Below are 21,209 nucleotides of genomic sequence, written 5' to 3'. Positions count from 1 at the left end.
GGTCAATCTGTGATCATTTGTTAGGATTTTTTGGTCGAGTTATTTTCGAGCTTACCGGAAAATAAATTCGTTTTGATAAAAAGTACTGTTAAATAACAACCGGAATAGATACTACGCAATTCGATATTTCTGGGATTTGAATCAGGAATTCGTGTGGATGAGGTCTTTAGGGAGACGGCTTTTGGAAAGGGTGTGAGTTCCTTAAGGATATGTATACCCAGATCGTCGTGAAAACCGTCTTCACGCCTGGTAGAGCGCAAGTTTGGCGGTTGAAAAGAGATCAATAACGTTATTTTTGTAGTAACATTTTTGAACGTATGGGTTTTAGTGTATAGATGACACGGAAGAACGCGGGCAATAACAGGAGATATCTACGCTCATTTATTTAGTATCTTGTTACGTCAAGGTTTTGATTTATGTTTTATACCTCGCGCGGGACCATACATCAGCGCCCCCGGCGAATGATATATTAAACAGAGGCACAGCGGTGCGCTGACGATACCCGAACGTCCGCCAGGGGGTGCGCTGTTACTCGTGCTCCCTACATTAAATTAGAACTCTGTCACTGGCCGAGCGATATTTCGAAAATTTCAACCTAAATTGGCGACTTTTTTTTTACCATAACACGCTCACGCGTAATTTGGTAAAATTATCCGCGGGTATTGGTCGAAAATTAATTATACCACTTTCGCCCACGTTAATTCCTCAAATTTCTCAATTAATAACCGGGCCTTGCGTTATTTACCCGGCGCCTTCGCCCGAATTTGCCGACCCGCCCTGGCGAATTACGAACTAATTAAAGAACGACGCCGACAAATTGGGAATAAATCAAACCTAATGAAAACGGGGCTTTATTAATTCGGCGAAAGGCTCGCCCGTGGAACTTCGCGGCAAGTTCCGAAACTGTACCCCCTGCATATTCATGCGGAGAGTCGCGTACGTGGCGACCCCTTACTTTGACCATACCGCTTTTTGTCGTTGGTAAAAACCAACCGCGGTGCCCAAACTGAATATGTAACAGTTACAAATGTCTCTGACGGCAGTTTCTGGTAGTTTGGTGTGTTTATCTAAAGTGACTCCGTCAGAGGACTACGTTTTTTGTGAAGACTATCCAAACATGAATAAAGTTAAAATTTTATGTATATCAGACATAAAAACATCATTTTTTAATTTCAATTTTAATTAATATTTTAAAACAACATTAACAATATATTTGCAAAAGCAACATTTGTAAAATGATCACGATTTGTTTTTAATTATATATAATCATACTTCAAAAAATGAGAACATAATCATTTTTTAGCCCAATGCAGAACTGATGGGAGTTATTGCTCAATCAGAAAAGACAATCAGCTACTAGTTGATAGCTTCTAGGTGGCTGAATGTATGTCTTATGATATTATAGGTGATGGTGCCAATAAGTTGGCAGATTTTAGAATGCCGAATAAGCGTTTATTGATACAATAGCTCATGGTGCCAACAAGTTAGTAGATCCTACCTGCCTGAATAGATGTGGGGGAGAGCAGGAGAAGTGAGTCATGTTAAGGTAAAACAGGCAACAGTTTGTAAGGTTTTAATCATAAAACGAAATTATGTCAAACAAGTTTAAATTTAATTATTAACGACCGCATCTACACAAAAAAAGAAATAAAACAGGCATTTTTACACAACATACAGCAAACATTTTTGTCGTCTTCTAGTGATTCGCAAGTCTTTTTGTGTAATGTATGTTTTTTCTTCCTTTTCTTTGCACTTTTCAGATTTTTCTTCATTTTTATTATTTTTTCTCAGGTTGGTAAATTGGCCAACCATGATCTAGATCAGCGAATCGCAATCATTGGGTTGAAAAATGGGTCGCATAAATATCTATTATCATCATAAGTATTATATTTAATAATAGATTTAACTTCTTATGGGTCACATTAAAATTTTATTGATATTTTTGGGTCGTTACCTAAAAAAGTTTGCGGAACGTTGATCTAGATTGTTAGCTTCAGCAAATTGAAATTATATTCTTCGTACCTCTGTGGTTGAAGTAAGTGAGTTAGTAGTGTCTCTAATATTGTTATAAAAGAATAAATCTCAAAAAAAGAAATAACGGCATCTGGTAAAGTTTCAAGTGAGAAGTGTTTCCTTATAGATTAAAGTATGAAATGCATGGGATGGTACAATCATTCAAGACTTATGAAAACTTAGAAAACTTTTGACTCCTAGTGGTCAGAAATATAATATGTAAAGCAACAAAATATGAAAATTAAAGATATTTCGATTTATTTAAGACGTTTCGTATTGCAACAGCTCATGCTACCAACAAGTTGGCAGATCCTAGCTGAATAGATGTCTATTAATATCATAGCTAATGTTGCCAACAAGTTGACAGATTTAAAAATGCAGAATAAGCATTTGTTCATGATAGCTCATGCTACCTATAAGTTAGCAGATACTAGCTGGCTGAATCGATGTCTATTAATATCATAGCTCATGCTGCCAATAGGTTGGCAGACTTTAGAATACAGAATAGGCGTTTTTTGATGCAATAGCTCATGCTGCGAACAACTAGGCAGACTTTAGAATACAGAATAGGTGATTGTTGATGCAATAGCTCATGGAGACCAACTCAACCGAACCCAACCGACCGCAAAAACTGTTCGAAATTCCCACTCTTTTCCAAAGTGGTACAACATTATCCGATTAGAAAAGTTTCAACAAGAAACAACGACTTCTAAAAGACATATTCCAAAGGAATAGGTACACACCGAGGATTATGCAACTAGGCAAAAAAGGGTAGAAGTAATAGACAGCATATACGGTAAATCAACTAGTTGGTTGAATCTACCTCTACGTTAATTGATTTTGATGCTTTATAAAGACAGTGTTTTAATAGACGCATGGCATAACCTGGAATATGAAAAAGCTGAAAAAGCAATGTTTGCAAAGAGAGGAAAAGAAAATGATACTCTTTTGAGAACTAACAAGAAGAGAGTCAAAGATCCAAACATATGTATTCTCATGTTGGTGACTATCACAGAATATTGAGAAAGGTTTCTGACAGAAAAAATTTACTAAGTACCACCCCGTCATACAAAATTATTCATGCAAAACAGTGAAAAAATTGTAACTACAAATTTAGTACTACTAATAGAAGCGTTCTAATGTTATCAAAATGTACTTTTAAATTCGTTGACCGCTATCAATTGTTATGATGCTCAGGAATTTCAAACATTACGAAAATTAGTGTCTATAAGAAGAGTTTTGTAGAATACACTCTTTTTGCATGCTTTGTGTATATGAAGCTATTTGGTAATATCTATCATTAAATCATTAAAATTTTTTATAATATTATATAAAATATTCGAACCCAATATCTTTCAGATTTCCTTATAAAAATGCAAACCATATTTTCCTATAGTACGTCGCATTGGCAATAGTCCAGCTCTCTCTCTTATACAGAGACGAAACTCAATTGTATGACTAAATCAGTCATCTATTCTCTGCCCTTTCCTCGGATATCAATACCACGCTCCCAACATATTTGAATTGTCGCTTACAAAGACGCCATCAATAAAAATTTTCCGCAGCAGGGGAAGGGTGATCCACTTCCCCGCTGGCATATTCTATCAATTTTACCCGAAAAAGAATTATATCCCCATTTGCTACAATTGTATGAAAAGAAATAAAAGAGCTTTTATGTATGTTAATCGTTTCAATCTTGAGCTTTAAATAAAAAAGAAAAGAAGACAAACATCAGGTAATTTTGTCGGAATATGAACGGTGCCTTTAAATTTTTCACCCGACCTGGTTGTGTCCAGAGGGGAAATACAACGAATTTATCTCAGTCACGACATATCTTACCCACGACGGTCGTCGTTTTGGGTTTCGAACGAGTTGCAAAGCCGTAATAACGCCGAAACGGCGTATACGTGAGAAATAGCGGTACGGCAAATAGCCCTCGAGATAATTCGGCCTTCGTCCTTTTTGTCAATCTCAGGTCCCAGTGCAAGCGCGCTAGTTCAACTCCCGTTCCAATTACGAGAAAGTGGAAAAGAGAGGATACAGAATGAACGAGATGAGTTGATGTGAGAGGGAGTATTGGTTCGATTTTGAACGCAATCGGATAATCAACATCAATTATTATTAAATCCTACGAAATGTACGAAAAACTAAATTATAAAATATTATTTTAGTTATTTCATAATATTTCATTCGGTACGTTCTCGTTTATGCGTTGACGTTACAAAATTGTAGTTGCGCGGATTTATTCGCGCATTAACAAATACATCGAGTTACGTTTATATTCCGATTTTTCCAATGATGTACGCCTCGCATATTGTTCGAAACGTCGCCGTGCGTATGTTGGCCGCAATCACAGGAACTGGTTATTACAATTGTTATATCAATGCGGTAATTCCGTTTAGTAACGTAAATTAAATTTATGGATTTAAATTACAAATAATAGTCACCAAATTTAATTATGTAATTCCGCATATATTGGTATTAATTGTAACTTTTTATTCTTTCAATCCATAAATACATCAACTTTTGATGGATTATTTCTGGTTTATAGATTTTTTTGATATCCCATTTTAACAATCAACCTTTCTCCATAATAGATTTGGCAAAATTAAGTGCCATGAGAGATGCCATGAAGGAAGAAAAAGACAATCAGCTACTTCTACTAATTCTTGGATGCATTACTGAATAGGGTCAAAAAGGGATATGCTTCTAGATGGCTGAATATGTGTTTGTTGATATCATAGCTCTAGAACACAAAATAGGCCTTTGTTAATGCAATAGCTGATTCTGCCAACACTTTGGCAGAGTTCAGAATACAGAATTAGCATTTGGCAATGCGATAGCTTATGTTGCCAACAAGTTGGTAGATCCTAGCTGCTTGAATAGATGTATATTGATATTATAGCTCATCAAAATGCAGAATAAGCATTTGTTGATGCAATAACTCATGGTATCAAATAAATCCGCATATATTGGTATAAATTGTAACTTTTTATTCTCACATTCCATAAATACATCAACTTTTGATAGATTATTTCTGATTTATAGATTTTTTGATATCCCGTTTTAACAATCAACCTTTCTCCTTAATAGATTTGGCAATCTAATTCCGGATCTGCCGTACCCCTTATCAAGGTTCACCGTTCAAACTATCTATTTTTCATGCACCCATAAATATTTATGCCGTTCCGGGCCACCCCCGTCTGTATCGTGAATATATCACACGTGGAGAGATGTAGAGCCTCCCTTCAGCATCGTAATTTATCTCGACGAGCGTCGGCCGTATTTCCGGCCAGTTTGCCGGTCTAATGCAAATTAAAAATTGAATTTCCTAACAATTTCATTTCGCGGCAAGTAGAGGGAGCTTCCGAACGAGAGAACTTGGGCGTGGGTACGAACTTTTATAACTTGCAACAGTGCTGGCGAAACGATGTTAATGCCCCTATTTGCGTTTAGGTAGAAAACTCCTCTCGCTTTTCTTTCTTCTACTTTCCACATCTTCACCCAACTACTATTTTCCACCAGTTTATTACTTCACTTTTTGATTAATGTTTTAGAAACTCCACAAACATATTATATTACCAATGAAATACTCAGTATTATTTTCACTTTAATTGGAAGTCGTTCTGTCTGAAATGATTTATCTTTATAAAGAAATATTTTTCAGCATTTTTTCCAATTATAAGTAAGCCAGCTTTGCTAATATCAACTTGCTTCTTATCCATCGAGATAAAATTCTATAAAATAGACACAAAAAGTTTCTAGGACTTGGATTTTAATAAAAATTCTTTAATTACTCTTATTCGAAACTAAGGTTATAATAAAATTGGCTCAAGTGGGCATTGAACTTTTTGAGATAATATTAAAGTTTCTTATATTATAATGAAACTTTCATTAAAAATTTAAAGAGTTGCTGAAGTTTCTTTGAGTGATGTTAAATATTGTTGATAAAGCTGCAAGTTTCGGGAAAATTCTTGAAATTTAACCGCTTTAACTTAAATTTCTTAAGACGATGCTAAATTATTTGCAGAAAATTAAACTTTTGGTGTAGTTTCAGTAAAGTTTTTTTTTCTTAACACAAAATTTAAATCTAAAATTTAAATGAAATTGTTTTATGAGAGTTAGAATATTTTATTGGTTGGGTTTTTTAAAAAATCAAACTTTCCAATCAAGTTTGAATGAAATTTCATAATCATCAAATTGAGAGTTTGATGAAGTTGCTGGGTTGTGTATAATTTTAACAAAGTTCTTTAGCTCGATGGTAATCTTTTGCTTCTAATTTTGCGGTTTGATGAAGTTTCTTCAATGTTGTTAGGATTCAAAGTCAATTCTAATGCATCCAAGCTATGCCTACAAAAATCTTCATTTGAAACCGTTTGTTATCTTCAATGCCATCCCTAATATTTACTAACAGCGTCCCTGGGTTTCTCCAATACCGTCATTACAACTTGCAATTCTTGAATTCAGTTTTGGATTTCAGTATTGGGTACTTCAACATCTTAACATTTCTCTACATCGTCTCCTGCTTCACCGAACTGCAGCCCATACATTCTTCAACATCACTCCAACATTGGCTTTGTGCAAAACTTCTGTAATAAAAGTTTAAAATTGTTCTTTAACGTTGTTAGGACACAAATTAAACTTCTTTAACTTAATATTAAATTTCCCGTTAGAAATTTTCTTAAAATTTGTTATAATTCTGTGTTGCTGTTTGAGTTGGCATTAAATTTTCAGATCAAATTCCTCAACTTACTACCTAAACTGCTTTAATGTTGTCAGAGCGCAAATGATAGCTATTGTACTTCCAACATAGCAAGGACAAGCAATCGATTTTATCTAATTCGTACCATGTCGTTGAAGATGTCTATTCACTACAATAGATTAATTGGAGCTAATTCACTGAATTTTGAATCATCAAGTTGAGGTTCATCAACATATTTTATAAAGCCTAGGAGAACATCAGTGCTAAATATAATGAGTAGTATAATAGTATAATATAGTGTGATATATAAATCTTGGAAGGGGAGTTAGGGGTAAGATTTACATTAGTTATGGTTAATGTTGTTCTTTTCTTTTTAATGTTGTAATCTTCTGAAGACAATAAATTATTGTTATATACAATAAAGAAAGCAGACTTAGGAAAATTGGTGTAAAGTGTTAATTTTCTGCTTTTACACAAAAACCCCTTTAACCTTCTTCTTCTATGCATCATTCCAGAATATTAGATAATGACAAGTTCAAAATTACAACGTATTATATCCTTCCAAAAGACTTAGCTGATTCTTTAGATTAAGTTATCACCAGCATTCCACAAGCAGCAGAACTTAAATATAGCCGATAACAGTTTTGACAGAATTCTGAAGGTGTCTCAACAATAATTTATACCAATTATGTCATATAACAAGATGTGATAAAAAATCCCAACCTCAGTCTTGATATCTTAAGGCATTTCTTTATCCACGTCCATTCAAATGATCCGTTCCAAATACTTTACTTTGGCACCTTACTCTTCTGCAAACGCACTTCGTTTATCTGATTACTTTCTAAGTACTTTACTTTGGCGCCCAACATATAAAGATAAAACTTGTTAAAAATTCTTAAATAATTTCAATAATTGTTTTTTTTATTGTGTTTTGATATAAAGCTTCTAAAACTACTGTACTATAGATGTGCATGTCATTTATAATTAATTCGTGGATACCGCGGGGTGGTGGCCTCTACGACACGGTGTTTTAAGGCGCCCTCAGGCCCCCATAAATATGCATGGCGCTTTCCATTAACCGTCGGCAGTCAGTGCGGTTCCATCACCACTAGATACTACCCACCTGGATGTCAAGCTGTTCAAAATTCATAGCTTAGGGCGCCCTATACATTTGCGTTTTAACTCGCGGCCTAAACTCAAGAGTACCCTGTCTCTGCGCGAGATGGCACATAACGTGAGATAATGAATATTTCCATCTCATATAAATCTTTAGAGAAGAGCACTTAATATATTTTACTAAATAATTTTTTTTTAGCAAATAATTTTGTATGTATGTGAAGTGGTAAAGGATAAAGTTATAAAAATTATAAAAGAAGATAAAAATATTTTCGTTGAAAAAACGTTGTGAAAATCCCAGCTGGTTTAAAAAGAAAGTCTATTCAACGTTTCCTATTCAAGAAGAAGAAGGGCTACTAAATCCCATAGCTTCACAAGCAAAATTATATTACTACCTCGAAAAACGATTTCTCGCCACTGATGTAATCAACGCGATAAAGATTGATTACGGCCCCAAACCGAGCGTTCGTCACTTTAATTCGTCAATCTGCTTTACACCATGGTCCTTTCTTTTTTTCGGAGGTTTGCGAAAAGGATTTTCTCACACTCCTCGACCGGAAAAACTCGCGAATGCGATTAGTGCTAGAAAGAGAGAAAAAGTTGGAAAATACGTTTACGGTGTGAATCCACACTTTTAACGACCACTTCGTAATTAAACTTAGCGATATACAAACGGTCTGTCCAAAACGTACCGCAATTTTTCGCTAATATCAGTGCTGTCGAGATGGAGAGCAAAAAAAAGAAAAACTGGAACGAGACGAGACGAGTAATTATTTCGAGTTGCCGTTACATAACACTCATATTTACAAACGAGGGTTTCCCTTTGATTTTTGAAATGTATGTTTTCTTTTGTGGATTTCGTCGCTTTATATTGTACGGAATACTAGGAATTATTGAAACATAACTGCCTCATCTGATTGTCGATTTAATTATGGCAGGCTGAGCTTTGTCCAATTAAAATAATACGCCAATATGGTTAGAGAGCCTAGCGGCACGTACGCTACTGACAATTTTGGTCAATCAAACGATATTTTAGCGGATTTATCGTTACCAAGGATTGCGACACGAAATCAACGAAATAGTAAAAAATTACTGCGCCAAAATGTCACTCGAAACAATTTATTAATTGGGTTGTTCGTACGTTTTATGTGAAATTGAAATTCACATCGAGAGAGGATATTAATTATTTTTTATTCAAAATTTTAATTTACAAAGCTTGTATTGTTAAAGAGTCATTCTTTTTTACTTCAATGTATTCAAAACGTAATTTTGCTGATATGACAGTTTCTGTAGGATGAGACATTTGTGGCCGCAATATTCCGCAATGTTCAGCAGAAATAACTCTTTCTCATAATGCAATATCCCGGAGGCCGCACCCTCCGGGGTCCCATTAGAGAGGCGCCCCGGCGACGACGTCACCGAATTATTGAGTTATCGCGAGGTTTTTGCGAACCGAAGAAGACGCCTTTTCTTTTGCATGGTTTTCTTCCGGACGATGGTGGCTATGGGTGAGACCGCATTTAACTTCCGTAGGAAATCTAGTTAGTGCAAGTCTCGGCTTTACTAAGTTCTCGATCTATAGATTGCGGTCGAAATATGTTTTATGGTACCGGAGAGAGATTTTCTGGAAAAGGAAATGAATGTCTTCCAATTTAGTATGAATCAAATTTCGGTTGGAATTTCGTACTAAAATTTAGAAATATAATTTACGATACCTGCCAATTACTTGTTGAAAATGAAATTAGTGACAAGCGACCGCGTCCTCTAAAAGCCCAAAGAAGTCGGATTTATTTGGTATTGTGCGAAAATTAAGAAGGGCTTTGGTTTCGTTGGGTACAAAGGCTCCGGGCGCGCGCGGATTGTTTCCTTTTGTAGACGGCAAATGAAACTTTCTATCTGCAGTCCAACAAAGGCCAACGATAAGGACGAAAGTGAAAAGATATTTTTGTCGATGAATAGCGCTCGCAAGAGTAATCTACTTACTCTGGACAATGACGTCCATTTCTCTCGACCAGTTTACTTAACTGTTTTCAGTTCGACCGATTAACTTCATCGTCTTCTTAAAAAAATGATTTCTTATTGAAATGTTATTTAGCCATTTTAATTTTAATTCCAGCTACTTTTAATCCTTTAGGTAGATTATCGTGCATATAAACACGCTTGAACGAGCCTGATTTTCACCGGAATGATTTCCCAAAGCGACGCTAACCAACGCAAAAGGTTCTTGAAAGGGTTTAGGGTAGCAACGGAGCTACAAGGGGACGCAAACCGCACCAGGTTTACTTCGGTCAATTAGCCGAAATTAAAGATGCAGCAGTACATGTAGGTAAACGTGTCTGCAAATTTTCCAGCACAGAAAAACGTAGACGACGAGGTGTGCGCAAGTTCTATTTGCGCACTGGACGCAATTAAAAATATTAAATAATACAACGGCGGACGCGTGTAATTAACGAAACACAGCCGCGTATTTACATTTAATTTTATTGCGGTTTTGAGCCGGTTTTAATTAAGCTAAATTATGAATATCATGTCGGCACGTGTTTATTTTGCCAGACCATTTGACCTCGGAAGGTTTTCAGGCTAAATAGTAATATCGGAATAATTGATATTCAATTAAGTCCGTTGAGTTATTTTGTAAACATCCCATAAAAAATTAATCAACGCTGTAATTTGACAAGTTGACCGTAAAAGATGATCAACAATAAATATAAACAGTGGTTTCGAAACTTCGAAAACATAAATTAACAACTAACAATAAAACATAAATTGAATTGTGTGCATCTATTTGCGTTTGTTGTATTTGTTGTAATAACAAATATTAATAAGTAAATTTAATTTGTTTTAAACTTATATGTACATAAAATGGAACTGTTAAGTCCAGCAAATTTGTTGAAGATTTTATAAAAATAAGAAATATCGTTGTTACGATTTTTTAAACCCAACTCTGCATTTTTTATTGTTAAAGATATAACATAAATTTAAAAAGATCGTATCTCAGAAACCGAATCGAGATATCATCATAAAATAAAGAATATTTTGAAGAAAATTTGATAAAGATTTAATGTGCCATAAATAATTTCTTATTTTCCATAAACGTCGTTGATATGATTTTTTAAACCCAACTCTGCATTTTTTATTGTTAAAGATATGACATATAAATTTAAAAAGATCGTATCTCAAGAACGAATGGTGATATCATCATGATATAAAGAACATTTTAAAGCAAATTTTATGAAGATTTAGTGTCAAATAATAAACATTTGTAAATTCTTATATATTTTCAACTACAACACACATAGCGTTAAAAATGTTTTTTCTGACTTTGCAAAAAAAGTGTAAAATTAGCATAGTAAATTGAGCGTATCGACCGTTTAGTTAGATGAAAAATTTTGGAAACCACCCATCGTTTGTGGTGGTTTTACATCAGGTTGGTCTACGGGAGGCGCTTATTAAATGAACACCTTTACCTGCATAATTTGTTCCGGAGTTAAACGTACATTTGCATAACGACGGCGAGCGACAAAAATTCGTCTTAATCGTGTTAAAAGAGGGGCGACGATTCGCTTCCGCCGTTAATTTTCGGTAATTCGATTACAACTTTGTTTTTTGTCCACGCAAAAACACCGACGGTTTTTCTTGTGGCGCGTTAGAAAATTTGAATTTTTAATTAATCCGCTTAAGAGTTTTAACCGCGACGCTGTTTTATGGAAATTCATGTTTTTCCTGTGTGTGTCGCTTGCGAGCTCGCCGGGGGGCCTTGCGTTGAACAATCGAAATCTATTCGCGTTGGATAAACGAGCGAACGTTTCGAACGTCGCTCGAACGCGGAAAAAGGATAAAAAATGGCACGCCTCGTTTCACTCGGATGACAAGACGCGTCGCATTTGTTTATCGCAAAAGGGGGCGAAGGCCTAATCGAGTGTCAAGATAAACAATGGGGTCCCAGGATGACGCGTCCACCGGATTCAACGCCTCTTCTCTCAACCCTCCGTAATCATAAACAATATTCGCCCCCTTTTCTTTCTTTATCTCAAAAAAAAATGTTTGATACAAACGACTGCAAAAGGTGAGAGGGTATAAATATTTGAATATTTGTATGTGGTGTCACGAATATGTTTGTAAAATTGATTTCTTTCCATATAACAAAAAAAAATAATAATAAATACTTAAAGTTAATTAGCAAATATCATCAATCAATTTCTTTGCCTCTTTTTCTTGAAGTTGTACTTGAATCGTTTCTTTCTATTCCCGAAACCAAGAAAAAGCAAACAACCCTCAGCTTGTTTTTTCACCAGAGCTAAATCCCTTAAGTGCCCAGAAAATCTACTGTAAAGGACAAGGAAATGGATAAACACTAACCAGAGTTGAATACACTTCGTTTCGTAAACTTTTTCTTGAGATTTAAACCGAAATTATTTTGTTAAAGGCTTGAAGAAAACCAATAACATTTTCGTCCTGCTATTGTAAAGGGAAGGGCATCCTCGAAGAGAAAAATTAAATTATCTTTCGTTGGTATCACTTCTTATAAACTCTAAAAGCTTTAAGGGCAAATTTATTGGAAAATATTCCCCAAAGTAGGGGCGGAGAGATGCGCCGAAAGCGGAATATTTCCGGAAGAAGTTTTCCACCGGGTCGGCCGCAGGTATTTGTTTGTCGGTGTTAATTTAAAAACTTGCCGAGTATGGAATTTTTACCAACGAACTCCAGCCAAAGTTCGGGCACGAACAACTTCTCAGCACGAGGTTGAAATTATCCAAACTGCAGTTAATCTTGCGCTGGTCTTAGGGACGCGAAGGGCGAATCAACTACCCATTATGTTAAATGCGTGGCCCCATCTCAGCGAACCAAGTCCAGGTTTTTCCTTAAACTATGCCAAACGATCAATTAAGTAAAGAGAACCTGCCACAAAAACCCGGAGCTATTTTGAAAGCGAAATGAAATATTCATATTCATGGCTATTATGCAAATTTACGGGGTGAGTAAGCGGCGTCTCATTCCACTTGGAAATTTTGCAATACAAAAACGACACAGCAGCAATCTTGAAAAACAACTTGAGTCCGTTTAACAAGGGAAATTTTATTTCATCTCTCGGAGGAAAGATCTAAATTAAAAAGAAGCATTTAATAAGACTTTACGAAAAATTATTGTTTAAAAAGCTAACAAAGAAAATCTTTTTCATATTTCTACTTCAAAGAAAGTTATGTTTAATTTCTAAATTTGAAAAATTACAAGATAGCCCATAATTCACCGGAAAGACGCACGGATAAACCCGAAACTTTCTACTTCTAGGTTTAGTACTAGTTCTAGTTTTACACTAACACTAGACCTAGAATTAGAAGCATTCGGGTATAGCCGCACGTCTCTCAAGATGGCTAAACCCGAATGATTCTAGTTCTAGGTAAAGTGTTAATTGTAGGTCTGGTGTTAGTTCTAGTTTTGCACTAGCACTATTTACTATAACTAACACTAGACCTAGAACTAGAATCATTCGGGTTTAGCCGTCTTGAGAGACGTGCGGCTAAACTCGAGTGATTCTAGTTCTAGGTCTTATGTTAGTTCTAGTTTTAGTTGAATGAAAAATATACAACAATCTAACTCTGAATAACAACTGTAACTAAAGTTAATACTAGCACTAGAACTAACACTAAACTTAGAACTAGAAACATTCGGATTTAGCTGTTCGTCTCTTAAGACGGCTAAACCTGAATGTTTCTAGTTCTAGGTTTAGTATTGGTTCTACTTTTAGATCAACAAAAAAGTACAGCAATCTAGCTCTGAATAACAATTAAAACTAGAACTAACACTAGACCTAGAACTAGAAAGCTTCGGGTTTAGCCGTACGTCTTCAGACGCACGGCTAAACCAAAATATTTCTAGTTCTAGGTCTAGTGTTAGTTCTAGTTTTACACTAACACTAGAACTAACACTAAGCCTAGAAATCTTCTCATTGCACTCAATGTTGCTGTGACCTATGGTGGGTTCCAGGTCACAGCAACATTGAGGGCAATGAGAAGGCCGACAAGCTGGCCAAAGAGGCAGCAAACACGCCCTTCATTGGACCCCAACCTGGATGTGGACTACAAAAAAGCCACCTAAAACAAATAATCAACAACTGGGAGGCTTCAAAGATAGCCTTACGCTGGAAAGAACTTCCAGGTCACAGACAAGCGAAGAGTATGATAACTCCGTCGCAAAACAAAACCGAAGAGGTTTTATGCCTCAGCAAAGGGGATCTAAGAACGCTCTCAGGCTACCTGACCGGCCATGTGCCCCTAAAATACCACCTCTTCCACATTGGACAAGCTGAGGATCAAACTTGTCGACTATGCAACGACGAGTCAGAAACTGCTGAACATATACTCTGCAATTGCGTCGCCAGAGGCCGTCTAAGGCACAACGTCTTCGGTAAAACTCCCCTGTTACCTACCGACATAAAGGTTCAAGACCTCAGGACAATACTAAGGTTCATTAAGGACCTACATTTGCCCTAAACCTTTGGAGGGCTAAAGTTACAATAGATCTTATAGGTCGCGGGAACGAGAGGGGCCGCCCTCCTCAGCCCGGCAGCAATAATAATAATAAGCCTAGAACTAGAATCATTCAGGTTTAGCCGTCTTGAGAGATGTGCGGCTAAACTCGAACGTTTCAATAAGACTTTAATAAGACTTTATGAAAAATTATTGTTTAAAAAGCTAACAAAGAAAACCCCCTTAAAATCTTTTTCACATCTCAACTTAAAAAAAAAATTGAAATTTTAATTTCTGAATTTAAAAAATTATAAGTCATCCCATAATTTACCGAGACGATTAGATTCGGCTCCATTTAAGTTGAACGACGACAGCGCCAAACTTCAGTCATAACCCGAACACAATATTAATTAAAAAGTTCTTGCATACATTAGGAGCATCATTCAGAAAAGGTCGTCGGAAAATTAACACCGGTAGAATTCGGAGGGATGATTTTCAGCCGAACTGCGAGATCGTTTCAACGAATTCATTCCCCTCAACCGGAACTCGTTAATTGTTCTGATTTTCGCGACTCGCCCGCACACGTAATCGTAATTAAAATCGGCTTAATTTCGCCTCCCCAGTACAAAAGATAACCCACCCGTAATACCTACGTATCCAAGATAAAAATAGAAAAAGTTAAAATATAAAACGAAAGGAATATCTCTTTTAGATATTTTCGTCTCTTTCAAGAATATTTTTGAGATGAACATCTTTCACTCTTAAACAGTTAGATACGGACGACATTAAGATATCTAAATGCGAGAGGGAAAGGTTCAAATTACATTGTACAACCCCCGGAAAAGATCGTCGAGTTTAATTTTTGTTTCTTTTTTTTTCCTCTTTGGCGAAGAAACCCACGTTTTCCGGCGTTAGGACTGGAATAAAAGGATCGTACCAACTGGAATTACCGCAGGGATGTTGTTTTCTATTATCGAGACAGTTCCCGAATACATTAGCAGGAAAACCCCGAAGGAAAACTCTTCTTACTTCCAACATTATCCTCCATATATCAGTTGGGTAAAACACCTTTTATTTTCTCCCTATTAAAACTTATTGATCTTTCTGTAATTCTCTTTTTGATTTAAATAAAAAAAAAACATGTTTGAGTTTTCTTTTCAATAATCGAAATCCTTTGGATGCTACAATTCGACTAAACGTAATTGGGGAAATGGGGTGTTCGGAATTTTCTCACGTACACGGCGGTTTAATGACGCTAATTGGGACTTTGCAGCGACCTCTACCGCGTTGGCCCCGTCGGCAGTGGTCAGCCGTGCAGTATTCGCGATAATTGTTCGCGTGTGTACTTTCGTCGGGGTTTCGGCGTTCTGTTTTAGTTGGCTTTAATACCCCCCAATGGAGGGGAAGAGGCGGTTGGCGCGTCGGAATGGCGCTTTGCTAATTGTTCCCGTAATTAGAGGACCTCTGAAAAAGTTTAATGGACTCCGGGTGCCACGCACCCATTTTCTCTCTCTTTAAAGAATTGTTTTCATCAAATTGAAACTGTCAAAACAATCCTAAAAAGAAAAATTCGACTAAAAATTGAACGTCGAAATTTTTCATTACCAAAAGGGTCAGCTTGAATTTCAATGGTTCATTGATAGATTATCAAATTCCCGTATGATTTGTCTCCTAATTCGTCTAATAAGTCAGCCGGGCCTAGGGTTCTCTCCGTTCCGGAACCGGGGAAACCCCGCGGGGGTCGTGCTGACAAATAGGCAGAGACGACCGCGCCCTCTGGTAAATGAGTTATCCCAGGATTATGCATGATTTTCGCCTCACCATCACCCCCTTTCCCCACCGACCAGGTTCGGAAATTGTGGCGCGGCTGACCGCGCCAGAGGTCCCACGCTTCTCAAATTGAATTACAATTGATATATGTATTAAATTCCATGAATGTCGGCCTAAACGAGGCCAATTTTGTGCCGAGTACCGTTTTGATGGAGGGGTGTATAATGAATAACCACGGCATGGTAATGTATAGCTAAAAGGAAAATTATTAAAACAACTGTACCAATCAATTCGATAGATTTTATTAACATTTTTGATTTTTTAAATAGTCGAAGCAAATAAAAATAAAACGAAACAAATGAAAGTGGACAAAGAAATTGTGATGACTGCCGGGAACTCGATGATACCAGCAAAGGTAGTAAATATAATTTGTGCAAATGTATGGCTAAAGGGCTAATTGGCTAAAAGGCAAATTGGCTAAACACCTCTGTGTGAGCAACACAAAATGATTTCAACAAATCCATGAAAACAGACAGCAGCAATGACGAAATAACACTACTAAAAGCATATACGCAGCATACGAATGATGGTCAAGACGAATAAGAAGACAATGAATCGCAAAAAAATTGATCAGAAAATAAGATCCTGCTAAGAATAACAGTAGCAGAAGTACTAATAAGGAAATGCAACACTGATTCCAGTAATGATAGCAGAAAAAAGTAGGTAGAACTCCAAATATCCATATTGGTAGGCTACTTCCTGCTCAATGTCACCACATCCTCCCCGGAAGATGAGGTCCAACATTTTCGCCATCGTTTTGGTGGTGTTTTTCTTCTTACTGGGTTATTAATTTTGGCGTTTTCAACGAGTCTATAGTCTTCCATTCTTTTAATATGTTTGTCCCAAAATCTTCGTCTTTGTCTCACCCATCTACCTATGCTCTGTACTCCATTGTTGTCTGACATCTTCGTTCCGTATTCTCTCGTGCAGAGTTTTGCCTTGTATATTTCTTAGTGTTTTCATTTCGACTGTTCTCATCATTTGTAGGGTCCTGTTTGTACCTGGTCTTCTTTTTACCACGTATGCTGTGATGGCTGTTATTATCGTGTTATATTCTCTCACTCCGTTTAAAAGGTTTCTGTAACTCTTTATTTCTGCCCCAAATAAATATTTGAAGCGACTCACCTGTTCGACAATCTTGGAATCGATTTTCAGCTTACATCTTATCGGTTCCTTGGATGTTACTAAGTATTTGGTATTCTTGGTGTTGCTGAGGTTGTCGGCATGGACTAATGTGATTCCCATTTTCATTCCAGCTGTTCTGGGAAGGTTTTTTATTGTTTTAGCCATTATCAGAATAATCCTTGTGTTTAGATATAGAACGCGCCGAAAAAGGAGCTGTAGCAACTAAACTCTATGTTTCACATGAATTACACCATTTTGCCACATGCGATGTAGATCATATAGAACATCACAATGAAAATGAGAATAATGCTTAAAGAAGACTCTGCCGCCAAAAAAGTTTGAAACATCAAAAAGATTGCAGAGAGAGCTTTGAAAGTTCTCAAATCAGCTTCCTTGGTATTATCTTAAACAATTTATTAAAACTTGATTCACCTCTTCTTGGCATAACATGAGAAAAATATATAATGAGATATGATGAGATAATATGACAAAAAATCGCTAAGAGAAATCTTTAAACTAACAGAATGCCTTCTAAGAGTATCCCATGCTTTCTGCTGTGGTAAAAATAATCTGAACAATTCGTTGTATTTTATTTTGCTTTAAAGTAGTTTATAGAAGATTTATCTTAAGATTAAAATTTTAGACCTAAATAGTCCTTATTTTCGACAAGTGATGTTTACAAAAAAATTATTTCTTGTCAAGGCAGAGTACGCGGAATTTATCAGTCGTTCTCGTAAAGTTGTTTATCCACGATACGCCTCTTTTCGCATCCGAGACCATATATCATTACAGGAAAATCTGAAAAACATATCAAATGTACCTGGTGCTTCGCCAAGCTGAAGTTTACGTACAATTAACTTCGTCTACAAATTATTTCTGTAAATATCAATTTATATAAATAAAATTTATACAGGTATTGCAAACTCTTTCTCCTTGCTTTATTCATTCCCATACACGTTGATTTTGGTAATTACTACAAACAACAGTGAGTGACCTATATTTAAAAATTTTTGTATAAGTAACTTTCAAAATTCCAAGGTATGAGTTGGAATGTGTATTCCAAAGCAAATGTTGCTTGTGGCAAATACCTAGCTGCAAGAGTACAGCTGGCAGTCAAAATCCTGGTAGTCTGAGACAATTATCTCACTAGAGACCTGAAAATGTTGCAAAAAGGTTGTACTAGATAACCAGTTTGATAAAACATTTGATGATTATCTTTAAGATGCATGGGGCAAACATCTCGATTCAAAACTCCGGATAAAACTGGATCATTACCAATTCTTCCAAAAAACCTCATCTACGACCATATCAACCTCATGTGTTTGTAAATAATCTCGAAACTTAATGATGTAGTAGTAAGTATAAACGATTATAAATGCAAGCTTTACCGTGTTTCTTTAGATTGGAATATCAACTTCAAACTATTTATCTGGCAAAATATAAAAATCTTGATGTATTCATTCCATTATTCTATTTATTAAAGCTAAATGTTCTTAAAACTTATTTTTTAAATAAATATCATAAACGAAAATGTTTTATACACATAGAGCCCCCTTGTAATGAAACGCAGAACTACTCCACCATAAACATACTGAAACCTACACATTTCAATCGATAATTCCCATAGAATCTAAAACGCAAATTTTCCAAAATCACTAATTCCTGTAACGAAATAAAAAGTATAGATCTCTACTCATTCAAAAGTTAATTCTTGATTTTTGCAGATGTCACCAGATGTTGTTATGAAAAATCGAAGGGTGAATCTCTGCAATTTTGGAGCTTTCGCTGAATTCATCCAAAAGGGGTCTCCCTCGGATCCCCTTTCGCGTAAAGCTCTCGTCGTTCAATAGGCGGCAGTCCGCGTGAAGCTCTACCTCTTGGTGCTATGCAGCAAGTCGAGCAGTCTGCGCCAAAGTCTGCATATCAACCGGCTCAATTGCTCAACGTTCGACGCTAGTGCAACAAGCTTTATTCGCGCGGTGCAGCGACCATGTTTTCGCGAAAGCTCACGGGAGCTTTCGGTCGGTACGAGATCTAGCAGAGAAATGACGGGGAACAATTAATAATTTTAACGGCTGTCCTCACCTAAATGTGATTATAAGAAATGGTGAATTACTACTCGGTAAGAATTAATTTTGCTGTAATAATTAGTTTAATTTAGAGTTTTTTGAGTGACGTTTCTTTTATTTTGTTGTAAAGCTTAGAAACCTTAGAATTTTTGTTACGGTAATTAATCTAGTTATTTCGTAGAAAGAGAAATAAGGTTTCGCGTGCGTTTTGATGGTAGTTTTTTATTTGAAATCTGGAAAGGTAGGTAATAAGTCGCGGACCTAAGGGAAAGTGGGAACGTATCGTTCAATCTTACCACTACCCTTACGGTTATCGTAAGCTTGAGGGTAAACTTGTCGAATCGATTACTTTTTTTCTACATCGTTAACTTGTACCCCCTTTTCCTCGTATATTTCGTGGGTAGTTCACGCGGCAATCAACATGTTATTAGTTCATTTTTGAATCAAATTTTCTTTTTTGCGTTAATAATTCAAAAATATTTTTTATGGCAGATAATTACACGTAGTATTCATTTGTTATAGGATAACGATATGATCAACATTTTTTTTATTACTTATTTATTTTAGAAACCAAAATAATAGTGATAAATCAAGTACCAAAAAGAAATGGATTGGGCCTATAGCGGTGTGAATAAAACGGTGCCGAGAAACGCAGGTCCGGAATGTGCGAATTTCCTAAATCCCACGTGGCGACGTTTGGAAACGGCAATCGTCTTGGTGATGGCAGCGGCCGGGATTCGATGGGCATTCGCAAGGATAACTTTACCCGAAGCCGCCTATGTCAGGAGAGACAGAGGTGGACGTAGGACGCTTCTCGTCCTCATGTCCCTAATTTGGGGCATGGAAATAGGCTATAAGTTCTCATCGAGCACTGTGATATACCTGCTGAATCCCTGTCACGTTGCTACTGCAATACAGGTAATTTTGCTTAAATAATTTTTGTATAGGAATATATAATTTTAAATTTTGGCACTGAAATTAGGTAGTCATTAAAAGTAGATTTAGATTATCTGCATTGGCTTATATGCTATGCCTGGTGGGGGTATTGATTCAATGCTTTTCATTCGACGCGGTTTTACTTATGCCGGTCACTGAGGAGTGCCGATTTTGGGCAGTTCCTGCAATGCGTTGAATCCCATCAAAGTATCTTTCCATCATCAAAATCAATCAATTTCATAATTTAATTTTCTTTTTACTACTCCATCATAAAAGATACAAAATACTTTCGAAACTATCGATTCCACATATAATTTTATGACTTGCGTCAGTGGCAATGGTTATTAACTCGCCGATGACCTTCCGCGATGACGTACAACTTTCTTTCATCCATTATGAATTCCTAGATAAATCGATTTGTACCCATGCATAACCCATTTTTATTTTAATTAATTATTGTTTTCAGATCTACTTATTAGCTGCATCTCCAAATAAAATGGTGACGGCTGTATTCAGGTTTCATCTTAACCTGCTGAATGGACCATTGTTAGCTTTCTTGTTTCCGGAGACGGATTCACGAATTGTAAGTGAAAACAATTTTATTGTCTCGATGTTTATTCATAAAATAATTATTTAATTATAAATAAAAGATATGCATACCAATAAAATAAGTCATGTAAATGGGAGTGGGTTGGGTTTGGGTTTCGGAAATAATTGATTGGCAAATACAACGGCATTTAACACGACATCAAAGCATTTTTCTCCGCAGTCTGAATGACGCAATAGAATATTTTTTGGAATATTTCATCTATCACGCAAATGTGTAGCAGCTGGAGTTTAAGTCAAACAGCATATTTTTCTGAAAACTCGTATTCGAATCGGATTATTTATATTATATTTTTCTTCTCTCTCCAACATTTTCCCAGAATTTCTAGAATTGCACTTTAGGTG

The 21,209-nt window shown here is 36.2% G+C and overlaps 1 protein-coding gene across 1 annotated transcript in view; it reads left to right on the top strand.

Moving 5' to 3' along the window:
* LOC111428030 (transmembrane protein 164) overlaps window positions 1–21,209 on the top strand; it is a 48,298-nt gene that overhangs the window by 22,243 nt on the left and 4,846 nt on the right. Inside the window, exons 2-4 of the mRNA XM_023063424.2 lie at window positions 18,978–19,375; window positions 19,890–20,240; window positions 20,725–20,841. Of these exons, the coding sequence (XP_022919192.1) occupies window positions 19,929–20,240; window positions 20,725–20,841 (429 nt within the window). The 5' untranslated portion in view covers window positions 18,978–19,375; window positions 19,890–19,928. The remainder of the gene's footprint in view (window positions 1–18,977; window positions 19,376–19,889; window positions 20,241–20,724; window positions 20,842–21,209) is intronic.

This window comes from Onthophagus taurus, chromosome 6 (genome assembly GCF_036711975.1).
Source record: "Onthophagus taurus isolate NC chromosome 6, IU_Otau_3.0, whole genome shotgun sequence".
Taxonomy (NCBI): Eukaryota; Metazoa; Arthropoda; class Insecta; order Coleoptera; family Scarabaeidae; genus Onthophagus; species Onthophagus taurus.
The sequence above is the reverse complement of the archived record's forward strand: the minus strand, read 5'-3'. Positions and strand labels throughout refer to the sequence as shown.